Raw genomic sequence first — 15,415 nt, 5'->3', positions numbered from 1 at the left:
TTATTGAATAACTCTACTGGTGTACCGCCCCATGGTGAATTCCTAAGACGTTACAACTAGAATTAGAATTAGATTCCTTTATTGTCATTCAGACCTTTCGGTCTGAACGAAATTATGTTGCCTGCAGTCATACACAGAACCAATAAAAACAAAACATACAATAAACACAAATTAAACATCAAGCACAGTGAGTTCACCAAGCACATCCTCACTGTGATGAAGGCAAAGTCTTAGTCTCCGTCTCTTCCCTCCTTGTTCTCCCTCTGCGCTGGGGCGATCGATCCAGGCCGGAGATGCCGCCCTCCAGTCCAGCGGACCTCCGTGGTGATGTCACCGCCGCCGAATGGGCGGCAAATCTCAATAATTTCTAAAACACAAATCTCAATAATTTCTCTGGACTTCATCTCAGATACAATGGGCAGCACAGTGGCGCAGCAGTAGAGTTGGTGCCATCCACCACCAGAGACCTGGGTTCGATCCCGACTACAGGCGCTGTCCGTACCGAGTTTGTACGTTCTCTCCGGGACCGCGCAGGTTTTCTCCAGGTGCTCCGGTTTCCTCCCACACTGCAACAGCATATTGGTTAGGTTAATTGTCTTCAGGTAAAATTGTTAATTGGCCCTGGTGTGTAGGACAGTGTTAGTGTATAGGGTGGCCGCTGTTCGACGTGGATGAGGTGGGCCGAGGAGCACATCTCCATGCTGTATCTCTGAACTAAACTAAACACAAGAAAAACTATCCAAGAAGTATTTTTCTGTATCATTCTGCAGCAAAGGAAACATTAAAGTGGTGTTGGTGCTTCAATCTAAAACATTTAATAACCACATCAAGGCAGCAGAATCAAGGAAGTCAGCGGGTCACACTGTAAAATAATTTCTGTTTCAATAAGAATAAAAGGTTGCTAAATTAATACGTTCTTAATGGATTAGCAACATTAATCTTCAAACAAATTATTGACCGTGACAACAAAGACTGGAAAAAAGCTCTTTATTTTGCCTGGACTGTTTACTCATTGGGTACCTTTTAATGAAGAGTTTCACAGCATGTCCTGTTATTAATCATAGACATTACGTTGGTCGCTGTAAGTGACTATTTTTTTAAAACGTTCTCTTAGTCTAAGACATGTCGATACTTGTCACAGTCGTGTGCATTCTCAATCAGTTGCACGTGAGTGAGTGAAATGAACGATGAAAAATACCTGTACAATAAGAAATTTTATATTTATACAAGTATATTTTATATTACTAGAGAACATTTGCAGAAGCAGAACTGTAAATGAGTTGCCCAACCTCTCCCTGTAGCTCAGGTTCTCCAGGTGAAGGGCAAAATTCATCAAGAGTATGAGACGCGCATTTACAAGAAAGAGTTGGATACAGGGGAACAGAGATAAGGAGAGAATGGAACGAAAAGGAATTCCTCCTTGGCAAATTGCGAAAATATGTAAAATTCGCATCAGACGCAAAGAAACACTTTCATATTCTTGGCATTCACTAAAGAGAAGATAGTTTAGAATGTATTTCCCATTGCGTTAGATACTGATATCCTTTCCAAAATATTGTACTTACCAGGTTGGACAATTCATCTCTCGCTGGTCTTGACAACAGACATAAGCTGGTATATTCATCTGTGAAATTCCATGTCCTCAAAAGGGTGTACTAAATGTGTTATAGGGTAACTTGTTTCCCTTTAACCCCGATTCTGAAATTAGTGGATTGCAATACTCGCACATTACCATATTAAGGATCTCCATTTCGTAGTTGAAATATTTGAAGGCAGCACAGTGGCAGAGCTGGAAGAGCCGTTGTCTCACGGCACCAGAGACCCGGGTTCAATCCTGACTTCAGGTGCTGTCTGTGTGGAGATTGCATGTTCTCCCTGTGGCCGCTTGAGTTTCCTCCGGGTGCTCCGGATTCCCCCCACATCTCAAAGATGTTTGTAGTAAGCCTCTGTAAAATTGCTGTGAATGTGTAGAAGGTGGGATAATATAGAACTAGTGTTGACGGGTGGCCGAAAATCAGAGTGGATTCAAAAGGCCGAATGGCCTGTCTCCAGGCTGTATAGAAACATAGAAAATAGGTGCAGGAGTAGGCCATTCGGCCCTTCGAGCATGCACCGCCATTCAATATGATCATGGCTGATCATCCAACTCAGTATCCTGTACCTGCCTTCTGTCCATACCCCCTGATCCCTTTAGCCACAAGGGCCACATCTAACTCCCTCTTAAAAATAGCCAATGAACTGGCCTCAACTACCTTCTGTGGCAGAGAATTCCACAGATTCACCACTCTCTGTGTAAAAAATGATTTTCTCATCTCTGTCCTAAAAGACTTCCCTCTTATCCTTAAACTGTGACCCCTTGTTCTGGACTTCCCCAACATCAGGAATAATCTTCCTGCATCTAGCCTGTCCAACCCCTTAAGAATTTTGTAAGTTTCTATAAGATCCCCCCTCAATCTTCTAAATTCTAGCGTGTACAAGCCGAGTCTATCCAGTCTTTCTTCATATGAAAGTCTTGCCATCCCAGGAATCAGTCTGGTGAACCTTCTCTGTACTCCCTCTATGGCAAGAATGTCTTTCCTCAGATTAGGAGACCAAAACTGTACGCAATACTCCAGGTGTGGTCTCACCAAGACCCTATCTCTGCACTAAGCTAAAGTAAAATAGCACAGAAAGAGGCCCTTTGGCCCACTTCACCCCTGCTGAGGATAGTACCTGTCTATACTAATCCTTTGGTCAGCACTTGGTCTGTAGCCATCTGTACTTTGGCGACTCAATTAAATATGTAAAGAGTACCTGCATCTACCACCTACTGACAATTCAAACTACACTCTTGGGTGACAAAATTCTTCCTGAGATCCCATCCAATTTACAAACCCACTCGTTCGTTGGGATGAGGGAAGAACCCGGAGCATCTGGAGGGAACCCACGCAGTTACAGGGAGAATGTGCAAACTCCACAAAGTCAGCGCCCGAGGAAAGGATGGAACCCGGGTCTCTGCCAGAGATCCAGGTTCCATCCTTTCCTCGGATGCTGACTTTGTGGAGTTTGCACATTCTCCCCATGAATGCGCAGCAGTGGCTCTACCAGCTGCGACACTGCGAAAGAGAAAACAAAGGAAACATTCAAACTATCATCTAACAAGGATCCATCCAAATTTCCATCTGCAAATGGATTTCGGCATCGTTCAGCTCGAGCTCATGTGACTGGAGTGGTTAGAGCTCAATGGAAGTGAAAATGTTCACAAAATAACTAAGCACATTTCAAAGGGAAGCATAATACTGTTGTACACTGAGAAATAAAACAAAGCAGATATATACAAAGAAATTATATTGAGCATTGCAGTCATTAAATTACAGATGTTTACAGAAACCATAATTAAACATACTATATTTATTATGTATATACACACTCAACCACACACATTATTAAACAGTGAAAACTGTACCACCGGTACAAAATAGGCTGATTATATTATACATGCATAAGGCTTTGGGTCAGTCTTGATAAGTACTATAACTTACATGCACAACTGCTCCGAAAGAGCTTGAAAACACTTCCCTGATTATTACTCTGATCTTGACCACAGTGCAAGAAATGATAAGCAAACTCCCTTTGTTTAATATCAGTGCAACAAATTAGTGATGCTCTTGTAGCAAATTAGTGTCACGCCTAGGAATACAGGAGCAATAAAACTTTGCTCCATCCAGCGGAAAAATTTAATTTTGCAATTTCAATGCAGCTTGCAATAAGAGAAGTGATGGAACGGGATTAAATATGCGCAACTCGAAGCAATATCCCTACACAGTTTGGAGCTTCTGTGCTCAAAAACTGGAAGTGTGTGATTCGGAAAAAAAACCTTCCAGCATTTAATGAGTACCCCATGCATAAATGACTCCAAGTTGCAGCACAGGTGGAATAAATTGATGATAGACACAAAACGCCGGAGAAACTCAGCGGGACAGGCGGCAACTCTGGAGAGAAGGAATAGGTGAAGAAGGGTTTCGGCCCGAAACGTCACGCATTCCTTCTCTCCAGAGTTTCTGCCTGTCCCGCTGAATTACTCCAGCTTTTTGTGTCTATCGTCAGTCTAAACCAGCATCTGCAGTTCCTTCCTACACAAAATAAATTGCTGTTAATTTCGATGGAACTCCTAATTGAGAACTTCCAAGCTGGTTTGCAAGTATAAACGTGCTAGACATGCTACAGTACTCCAAGATACTTGGCATCCATCACAAAGTTGGAACTACGTTTTTGTTTTCACAGTTCTCATATGCGCAAAACGTCAAACCTGGAATCAAAATACTATCATGATTCAAAAAGTTTTACCTTACATTGCAGTTTCCATACAGTGGCACTAGCCTAGAATTTCCATATTAAAAAAACCTTTGGAAATGAAGAAACATTTGAACACCAGCCGCTAGCAAATCTCAGGGAGTCCCCAAGAAGCAGTTTCAGTACAGAGTTGCTACTCCCACTTGCTTTTATACTGTGAACGGCTCTTACAATGGTTGACCATTGTTCATGTCACATTGCTGCTCTGGAACAACCAGCCTGCAGTGGCCTCAAACAACATGTCCTCATCAAACGCCACAGCCACCTCGATTCCAATGAACGTGAGAAACATTGTCAAAACCAGTGAGGAAAACGCAAGCTGCCTGACTATTTCTGCCTCAGGTTTTTTGCCGAGCTTACATTTTTTGTATCACCTTTTGGCACTCGTACAGCAAGCAGTCTAGAAGGACACCGCAACCTGATCGCAGCCACAGTGATAAAGTCCCAGCGTGGAATCGACAGTGGAGTAAACAGGCCGTCGATGGAAGCAGCTGGCAGGACACAATCCCTTCTGTTCCTGCACGCAAAGGGAACAGTTAATTTGGACACAGTCGTGGAAAAAAACAAAAAACCCAGCATGTCCACTACGTTTGCTTTCCTCGACATCTCCCTCACAACTTGCATTCAAGAACTAAATGAAAACTGCAGCCAGCTTTCTGTGGTAAATTCCTGCACATAAGCATCGGAGTCACTGTGACTCCAACACACTTCAACTAACATGTGCAGCCTAGGAATTATACCACAGCTTCCAGGAAGTGGATTGAGGGAACTCATTCACACAGTCCACACTATCCCTTGGTTTATGGCCATGTGGAGACCCTGCCAAGAGATCATCACATAGATACATCTAATTTTAACGTTCCCCTGCCTCACTAAGTAACGACTTCTTGCAAACATTATCATATGCTCATCGACCTCAAAGTTGAGAACAAGTCGGAACCGAATGATCAAGGAGCACACACAACTAACAGACATTACTGAAGGTGCTTTTACAACACCAACTTTCTCTCTTTCAGCTACTGGAAGTAGATGTGGTGTTTTAATTATGGTTGACTTCTTAAATCCCAATGATGTTTTCATTCCAACTACTTCAGGAGGTGTGTGAGGGTGGGCAGAGGAGAGCCATTGAGCATCCTTGATTATGATTTGCATAATGGGTTGCACAGTGGTTAAGTTGCTGTCTTACAGCACCAGAGACCTGGGTTCAATGCTGGCTACCGGTGCTGTCTGTATGTAGTTTGTATGTTCTCCCTGTGACCACGTGCATTTCCTCCGCATGCTCCGGATTCCTCCCACATTCCAAAGACGTGCGGGTTTGTAGTTTAACTGCTTCGGTAAACTGTCCCTGGTGCGTAGGGTGGAACTGGTATATGGATGATTGCTGGTCGATGGCCGGGATGGACTTGGTGGGCCAAAGGGCCTGTTTCCATGCTGTGTCTCTAAACAAATCTAAAATCCTCAATAGTTAAATACTGAACGGTATTACGTGTTCAGCACGGATAATGGGGAGCGGGGTGGTGGTGGGAACAGGAGGTACAGTTCACATTAAAACTAGTCAGTTGCTGGTCAGATAGTCCGGTCCATCATCTGATTCCACTAACAAGATCATAGTATTAGCAGACAGGAACTTGTCTACGCATACATGCACAGCCACATATATACACACCCACCACCCTCTGTGCGAAAACATGCCCTATACATCTCCTTTAAACTTTGCCCCTCTCACCTTAAAGCTGTGCTCTCTGGTCTTTGATTTTTCAATTCTGGGATAAAGGTCTGACTGTCTACTCTAATTACGCCTCATAATTCTAGATACTTTTATCAGGTTTCCCCATCAGCCTCCGTCGTCCCAGAGAAAATAATCTTATTTTGTCTAACTTCTTTTTATAGTGAATGCCCTCTGGTCCAGACAGCATTCTGGCATAAGTTCAATGAGTTATAAAATCGTTCTGAGATTATCCATATTAAATAACATCAAACAACACAGTCTGAAGAAGGGTTTCGGCCTGAAACGTTGCCTATTTCCTTCGCTCCATAGATGCTGCCTCACCCGCTGAGTTGCTCCAGCATTTTTGTCTACTGTCAAAAGAGAAATGGCTCAGACTGGTTGATGGTACTTCCCATTATTTTAAACCTGGGAGTAACTCAGTGGGACAGGCAGCATCTCTGGAGAGAAGGAATAGGTGACGTTTCAGGTTCCCTTCAGAACCCGAAACGTCACCCTTTCCTACTTTCCAGAGATGTTGCCTGACCCGCTGGGTTGCTCCAGCATTTTGTGTTTAACTTCAGTGCAAACCGGCATCTGCAGGTCCTTCCTACACATTATTTTAAACTTGTTGGGTGCACAAAGCTACTGGTTCACATCCCTGCACACACAAAGTCTGCTTAAAATTATGGTCAAGTTTCACGAATGAAGAAGGTTCTTGACCCAAAACGTCGCCGATTCCTTCTCTCCGTAGATGCTCACTCAGCCGCTGAGTTTCTCCAGCATTTTTGCCTACCTACAAGTATATCACGTCCTTTCTACAACGTGTCAATAATCACTGGAGCAGGAATAGATGGGCATATTCTGGTCGCCAAGCTATAGTGAGGATGTCATTAAGATGAAAAGAGTGCAGAAACGATTCACAAGGATTCACTGGCACTGGAGAGAAGGAATGGGTGACGTTTTGGGTTCAGACTCATTGAAGAGGTATGGGCAGGTAAAATTACAACACTCAAAAGGCATTGGGACAGGTGCAAGGATAGCAAAGGTCTGGAGGGAATCGTGCTAAATGCAAGCAAATGGGACTAACCCATGCAGGCAACTTGGTCGGCATGCACACGTTGGGCCAAAGGGCCTGTTTACATGATGTCATCTATAATTGACGTTATCTGATAATTGGAACAACAATAATCTGACTACATTGTAACGGGAAATGTTTTCACAGCAGATTTCTGTACAGCACTGCCTGTATTGTTAAGTCATCTCAAGGTTAGAAATGTGCACATTACCTACCTATAATAGCCACAATGTGCAGCTGGAGCTCTTTCTGTAGAGTGTTAAGTGCTGACGTCAAAGCTTCCGATGACTTTGATGAGACGTTAAGATTCTGTTTCACGTCGTTGGAGAGTGAAAGCCAAAGGTTCCCAAATTCTTCAGTCGACAGTTTTAAAGGCCTGGAAGCAGACAGAGGCAGGCACACAGCTAACGTGTTTATTGTTATATTAAAAAAACATGAATTTACATCAGCACACTGGTATTACAAAATAATCAGCCAACGTTTTAACTGTACTATTATCTACCCCTAACATTCTAGGCAGAAGCCTCGACATTCCCTTTCTTGCTACAACATTCCACACTGAAGGTTGAGCACATCAAAGGCAAAAAACAAAGTGATTGATTCCAGGAAAACATTAAAAGTCACAAAGTGCTTGAGTAACTCAGCGGGTCAGACAGCATCTCTGTAGAACCTGGATAGGCAACGTTTTGAGCATCCACATCTCCTGCTATCCTACCCTCCTCCAGTACTTTTGTCTTTTTTTGTAAACCAGCATCTGCAGTTCCTAGTTTCTCCAAGAAATCATAACTCATCTTTACAAAAGCACCAAGTACTGGAGTAACGCAGTGAGTCAGCAAGCACGTCTGGAGGACAAGGATTGGCGATGTTTCAAGTCAGGACCATTCTTCAGACTAATTGTAGCAATGGGGAGAAAGTTAGAAGAGAGGTGGGGGCTGCATTAAGACTAGCAAGTCTTGGGTGGAGCCAGACAAGAGAGGGGTTTGATTAGCAAAAGGTTGGACAGACGATTGGCCACGTGAAAAGGGGATAAGGAGAGAAGAGGCATGGAATGCGAGATCAGAGGGATATAGGTGGACGGAGGGTGGAAGGAGACCGTGGGAGATGGGAGGAAGGATAGCAGGAGATATGCATGCACATCCAGGTGGGACACAAGGGTGGGGTTTAAGCTCTCAATTAATTATGATATAAAAACGGGTGATAATTTATCTTTTTTATTATTTAAATTACGGAAAATCAGTTTGATGAGTTGAGGCTTACAGCCAAAAATCTGCAGCAATCTTTCCCCTTGTTAATATTTCCATACCATACAGACAGTACACTCAAGGGAAAAGTGTATGAGATCAACTCTAAGACACAGGCTTCCCTCAAAACGGAAATATCTGTTTACTCAATTGCTAGGATATAACTACATAAGAGCCAAAATTTAAAAAAATGTGTGCTTGCAGAAATTAAAAGCAACAACACAGTTTTGTGCTTAACTAATTGGGGCATTGATAAAGGTTGGGGACACAACATAACAAACAATGGGGTCCTAACCAACTTTGGGGTATCCGCACACAAATTATATAATTCATATACAAGGGCCCTCAAGTCCCTGATAAGGTCCAACATAACTAGGTGAGTGGGGGGGGGCAACATCTTGGACAAGGCAGATGGTTTAGGTTGGTCCTTTCTTCAGGCCATTGTGTGGGGGGGGTGGGGAGAAAGATAACTGGAAGAGGAGAAAGGGAGGGGGGGGGGCAAAGTCTGATAAGGTAGATACAGGTGAGGGGGGGGGGGTTGATTGATAGGCAGATGGTTGGTCCAAGGCCAGTGGTGACATGACAAAAGGTGTGAGACAAGGATAGAAGAGTGAAGCTGGAGGATAAGTCACAATCAGTCTGAATAAGGGTCCCGTCTCATAATGTCACTTATCCATGTTCTCCAGAGATGCTACCTGACCTGCTGAGTTTCCCCAGCAGTTTTTCTTTTGTAAACCAGCATCCGCGGTTCCTAGTTTCTACACTGATGGATGGGGGGGCAAGACAGGGATTTCTGAGATCTCCATCTTGCTTTCCTCTTTGTAACATACAATGGTCTGTCACTGACTGCCTGTGAATACCCACATTCAGCCAGTGTGTAAACTGTAGTTTGCTGCTCCTCAATCATTCTCTACTGAACAAATCAAAGACATTTTAAAGCAAGTGCTCCATAATTAGAATTGTGAGATAAGCTTATGCACAAGGAAAGGGCATTTTTAGGAATAATGATAATTTTGGTGCATTTTAATTCTCGTACCTGATAAAATCAGTTAAGAATAAAGTTAGTGTACATTTCTCTTCAGTGCATTGGTGGGTCTTGGGATGATAACTGACGTGCCCGGAGAGGGCTACCTGGGAACAAGGCTTCACCATTTGCAGACACAGCTGACATCTGACGGAGGCATGGCATTCTATGGTTGCAAAATGGAAAGTTGAACTCTCAACAGCCTGTCAAAGAGATTAAAATCAGAGTTAGGAAAGCTGACAGAACTATAAATTTGCAGTGTAGTCACATCCAAACCAGCAAATTATGATCAGATATGGTAGTGTGTATGCGAGGCACTGGAATTCCCCATACGGCAAACTGGACAAACACTTCCTGCAAGCTCAGAGCCAAGGGACTTCACACACGAAGCAGCCGACGGGAACGCATGTGTTTTATCTCTCAGCTGAGGAACAAAGTATTAACAGATGGCCGACTTCCTCACATCCAAAGCAACAATACAAACAAATGTACAAGTTCAAGAGGTTTTGCTGCAAGACGGCCAATCTGATCCGAAAATGCTTGTCGAAATTGCGGAACCTGACACCATTTTGCACCAGGGATATCTCACGACATATTCAAGAAGTGTTTTGATGCAATACCAGTTCAATGCATTTGGGAAGATACAACTCTTGTGATTTGGCAGAAAGACTAAAGATAGATCAGAAAATGTATTTTCATCCGAGCATGGGGACGTGGAGCTTTTTTTCTTGAAAGGATGATGGAGACAAAAAAAGCCTCAGTACATTTAAAAGGCTCTATGAGCGCCTGAGGTGCCATCATGTGTTGGCTACAGAGAAGTTAAAATGCCTGCATTGTCTAATCAATGTTTTTGCCTTACATGGACACAATGAGCCAAATGCCCACATATACAAACATACAGTGAGGGAGCTGTCTGAATAATGCCACCCCTCCTTGGGCAAATAACCTGCTTTTGTCACTTAATTTAATTCATTCATTTATTTGATTTATTTTTAATCGATAACGTTGCAGGTCCTCCTGGGGTTACAAACGCCAGACTTGGGGACAATGCAAATATACCAGCGAGTGTTTGGAAGACCAGCAGGATGGATTTGCGGGCTGCTGTGGGGTTACAGGCATCTTCTGTTGGGTGGGAATGGGGCATTTCAACGTGCTTTTGACCCCCCCCCCCTCTCCCCAGAGCCGCAACCATGGGTCGAGTCGAGCAAAGCTGGGATTGTGAGCAGACTTGTTCATTCATTCAGACTCTGTGAAGGCAGCTGGCGGCCTGCTCGCTCGCCCGTCACAGCTGTTTCTGTGATCCTCTCCCAGTCTCTACTTACAAACAGTTCAGGTTATTCATAAGTTCATACGTTCTAGGAGCAGAATTAGACCATTCAGCCCATCAAGTCTACTCTGCCATTTGATCATGGCTGATTTATCTTTCCCTCTTAACCCCATTCTCCTGCCTTCTCCCCATAACAATCAAGAATCTGTCAATCTGTCCTTAAAAATATCCATTGACATCCTCTACAGCCGTCTGTGACAATGAATTCCACAGATTCACCACCCTCTAGTTAAAGAAAGTTTGCCTCATCTCCTTTCTAAAGGTACCTTTTATTCTGAGGCTATGGCCTCTGGTCCTACTCTCCCACTAGTGGAAACATCCTCTCCACATCCACTCTATCCAGGCTATGAACAGTTCTCAGGAACTGAACTCTGTCTTAACCTTGGGAATGCCTGTATAGCTTAAAATGTAGAACTGCCCACTACTTGGGCAAATATCCATTTGTATTACTAAATTCAAGAGAATTACACCAATCATATTTACCTTCAATTCTTCAGTCAATGTAAATTCGATGGTCACATTTGTAACTTCTATATTGCTGTGATTAGTAAAAAATAGGATTATTAACAGACAGTCCTCTTTCCAGACTTTGCAGGAAGACAGAGTTACATTTTCAGTGGCACAAACTTGCTCAAATCCTGAATGCAAAAACTCAGAGAACTCGACGGGCAAGTTTGGAGTCAAACTGGAGACAGGTTCATGGGCCACAGAGGAAGAATTGCAATTTACAGGCTGTATAATGTCAAAATTCCCATCTGCAAATAGACCCGAAAAAGATTCCTTTGATGCTGTCGGCTTGGCTTCGATTAAGTTGTTATTCAGAGCCCAGGCTTGATCAGATACTTGGCCAGGTTCCACTCCAGAGCAAGTTGCTGCATTCACCAGAGGTACTGCTTTACTCTCTTGGAAGGAAATACAGCTTTCTGGGACATTATCCATTAGATCTGGAATTTCACCAGGGTGTGAAGCAGTCGCCTTCAGTGCAGACGTCATCTTGTTAGAGCTATTTTGTTTCTCAATATTCTTTGACTTTCGGCGAAATGTATGGGCAGTGCTCGGAGTTTTCCCCATCTGGAAAGATTACAGAAAATATATGAGTTGTATTTTTCAAGTCTTTAAATTATTATGTGCAGGCAAATAAAATATGGTCTTGGCACCATGTTTGGCATAGACATTGTGGGCCAAAGAATCTGTTCTTGTGCTGTAATGTTCCTATGTTCTGATCAGTATTGGCCTTAAGAAAAAATTGCCTTCACAAGAATCTTTTAAACAAATATTGTGCAAAAGCTAGCGTACTGTTCGATTCACCACTACCACATTGAGGACATTGGACTTTGTCTAAGGAACTGATGTGCTACTAAGCTGAGACTATATTCTGTGCTCTGTATCTTCCCCTTGGCTCCATCTATTGTACTTGAGTTTGACATGAGTGTATTTATATATGGTACTAGACTAAGTGGGACCCGGTGGGTCCCAGCATCACACGGGAGGGCTGGTTCCCCCAACGCAATATTCCACCTCTCCACCAATTCCAATATTGCTAGCCAGTGGGGGGGGTTTCTGGAGCGCTAGTATGTGTGTTGTGGGTCAAAGGGACTTGCTTCCAGAGGGCTAGTATGGACATTGTGGGCTGAATGGATTCTTGGGCTGGCAGCTCAGTCACTCTGAACCAAAAGAGACACTTTTTGCAAACATTGTAGAACCAAAGAAAGACACATTCTGCAAGCATTGTAGAACCAAGAGACACTTTTTGCAAATATTTTAGAACCAATAGACACTTTTTGCAAACATTTTAGAACCAATAGGCACTTTTTTTGCAAACATTTTAGAACCAATAGACACTTTTTGCAAGCATTTAGAACCAATAGACTTTTTTTTGCAAGCTTTAGAACCAATAGACATTTTTTGCAAGCATTTTAGAACCAATACTTTTTTTGCAAGCATTAGAACCAATAGACATTTTTTGCAAGCTTTAGAACCAATAGACTTTTTTTGCAAGCTTTAGAACCAATAGACATTTTTTTGCAAGCTTTAGAACCAATAGACATTTTTTGCAAACTTTAGAACCAATAGACATTCTTTTTGCAAGCTTTAGAACCAATAGACATTTTTTGCAAGCATTTTAGAACCAATAGACATTTTTTTGCAAGTTTTAGAACCAATAGACATTTTTTGCAAGCATTTTAGAACCAATAGACATTTTTTCCAAGCTTTAGAACCAATAGACACTTTTTGCAAACATTTTAGAACCAATAGACACTTTTTGCAAGCATTTTAGAACCACTAAGGGCACTCACATTTGAGTAGACATGTGTTCAGTGTTATTCACAGCTCAGAGAAACGTGACCCTCTGCCTTCCTCCATCTTGAAGAGTGAGTGAGGCACACCACTTCCTGGTTTTATAGTCCCTCCCCCCTGCCGCCAGCGGGGGCAGCAGAGAGAATGGGGAATTTTGTAAAAACATTAATATCTCTGTCATTTTTCATCGACGGGAAAAATCCTCGGCACACATGCGGCGGAGGGGGCCTCTGAGCAAGGTGGCCAAAAGTGACGGCCGTAGGTGGCGGCGTTCTCTCGGAAATCGCAGCACAGACGGCCAAAAGCGGTCAAGAACAGATAGATAGATAGATAGATAGATAGATAGATATTTGATCTCTTTGGATACCATGCAAAACCAAGCTTTTCTCTGGTACATGTAACAAAAATAAACCGAAACCTAGTCGCATCACAAGATAATTCTATTCATCTTACCTGCAGTACAATCTAAGCGTGTCTAAAAGCTGGTTGTGTGCCTATCAGGATTTTAACAAATTGGTTACCAGTTTAGCTGCTCATTTTCTTACACCTTGCAGGTTGAATTGCCTAGGTTTAACTGCAGATTCTACCCAGCATTCAATCAATTAAACAGAAGGCACATGATACATGTCCAGAGACAAGCTCCAACATTACGATGTGTGAAGTAAATAATGAGCATCAATAAAATCAAGTAATAGAAAGTTAATGCTAAAATCAAGATGATTAAATCAAAAGATATCAATTAGCTTGACTAATTAACATTGATAGTTAAATAAATATTCAGGTAACTACAGGTAATATCATGGGCAGCACAGTGGCGCAGCGGTAGAGTTGCTGCCTCACAGAGCAGGGACCCGGTGCAATCGTGACCTCGGCTGTTGTCCGTGTGGAGTTCTCACGTTCTCCCCATGACCGCGTGGCTTTCCTCTAGTTTCCTCCCACATACCACAGACGTGCGGGTTTGTCGTTTAATTGGCCTCTGTATATTGCCACTGGGTAGGGAGGGGATTAGAATGTAGGGTAACAGAAACTGTGTGAACGGCTGATTGATGGTCAGCAAGGTCTCGGTGGGCCAAAGGGCCTCTTCCCATAATGTATAATTCACTCAATTTATAATATATAAACTATGAAATATGATCCTTGAAGTCTTACACAAATTTTCCGTGGGTCTAATTCCATATAATTGAAATCAGCTGCATTATCTATTACATAATATTGGTTCATAACAAGCTCTCCCTCTAGTGGCCATGCTGGATACGCCATTCAATGTCTCACAAATGAGGCAGAGAAGTCATCGTCAGCATGGAAACAGGCCCTTTGGCCCAACTTGCCCATGCCAACCAAGATGCCCCATCTACACTAGTCCCACCTGCCCGAATTTAGCCCATATCCCTCTAAACCTAAAGTCCTATTGGTCTAAAATACAGATCCCACCGCTCTTCCGTTTTCTTTTCTCAACATAAATATTGTGGGAACATCTTAGCATGTGTTTTCATAAGCACATATTTTAATTAAAGTATGATCGATGATTATGTTCCACTGTAGGATGTTGCAAGATATCTGAAGTGTCTGTGTACAAATGTTTACAACTGGCTGCATAGTTATGAGATATAATCCAGAAAATTTATGACATTTTGCAATTTCAAAAAAGTTTAGTTCACAGAGCCTGCAACTTTGATTTGGAGTTGACAAAAAACAGATAATAAGCATTTATACATTCCATGATTAGGGTTCCACGGTCCTGTAGAATATTGTGAAGACATTCAAACATGTTTCGTAAATGCATATTCTTCACACAAGCAAAAGTAGTTCAAAGAACAGGCAGTGATCAGAGTAGATTTTTTTTTGTACAATGTCATTGGAAAGCAGTGCAACTCTAACATAATCAATGAATGAGTTTATTCTTAATAAAACAAAGTGGGTTCACTATCACACCTCAACGTCCACTGATGTGCAGAGATGTGCAGAGAATATCTTAGTTATTTCTAATTTACATTTTGGGAAAGAGATTACTTTTCTTTAAAAAAAAAAAAGACTAAGTTCTGGAGTAACTTAGCAGATCAGGCAGCACCCCAAGAGAAGATAGACACAAAGTGCTGGAGTAATTCAGCCAGCAGCTCTGGTGAAACGGAATGGGTAACGTTTTGGGTCTGAACCTTTCTCCAGACTGAAAGGGCTGGCAACATATGACCTCAGAAAGAGTGGAGTACATAATGAGGAGAATCCCAGGAGAACATGGCTATGTGTCATTCAGGTCATGACACTTCTTCAGACTGTCCAAGGATGCTACTTGATCTGCTGAGTTACTCCAGCAATTTGTGTCTTTTCTTTTTGTAAACCAGAATCTGCAGTTCCTAGTTTCTACATTATCATTTTTCCTTGTAAGCTGAATTAAGAGAAATTGCTCTACATT

General features: G+C 42.5%; 1 protein-coding gene across 1 annotated transcript in view; it reads right to left on the bottom strand.

Moving 5' to 3' along the window:
- Positions 1-3,314: 3,314 nt before the first annotated feature.
- Positions 3,315-15,415, bottom strand: part of ap4e1 (adaptor related protein complex 4 subunit epsilon 1) — a 34,839-nt gene continuing 22,738 nt past the window's right edge. The window contains 4 exon segments of the mRNA XM_055661109.1: positions 3,315-4,849; positions 7,331-7,491; positions 9,393-9,583; positions 11,191-11,778. Coding sequence (XP_055517084.1) covers positions 4,689-4,849; positions 7,331-7,491; positions 9,393-9,583; positions 11,191-11,778 — 1,101 coding nt within the window. The 3' untranslated portion in view covers positions 3,315-4,688.

The sequence above is a fragment of the Leucoraja erinacea genome, chromosome 33, assembly GCF_028641065.1.
Source record: "Leucoraja erinacea ecotype New England chromosome 33, Leri_hhj_1, whole genome shotgun sequence".
Lineage (NCBI taxonomy): Eukaryota > Metazoa > Chordata > Chondrichthyes > Rajiformes > Rajidae > Leucoraja > Leucoraja erinaceus.
Note: the sequence above shows the minus strand (reverse complement) of the source record. Positions and strands in the feature narration are given on the sequence as shown.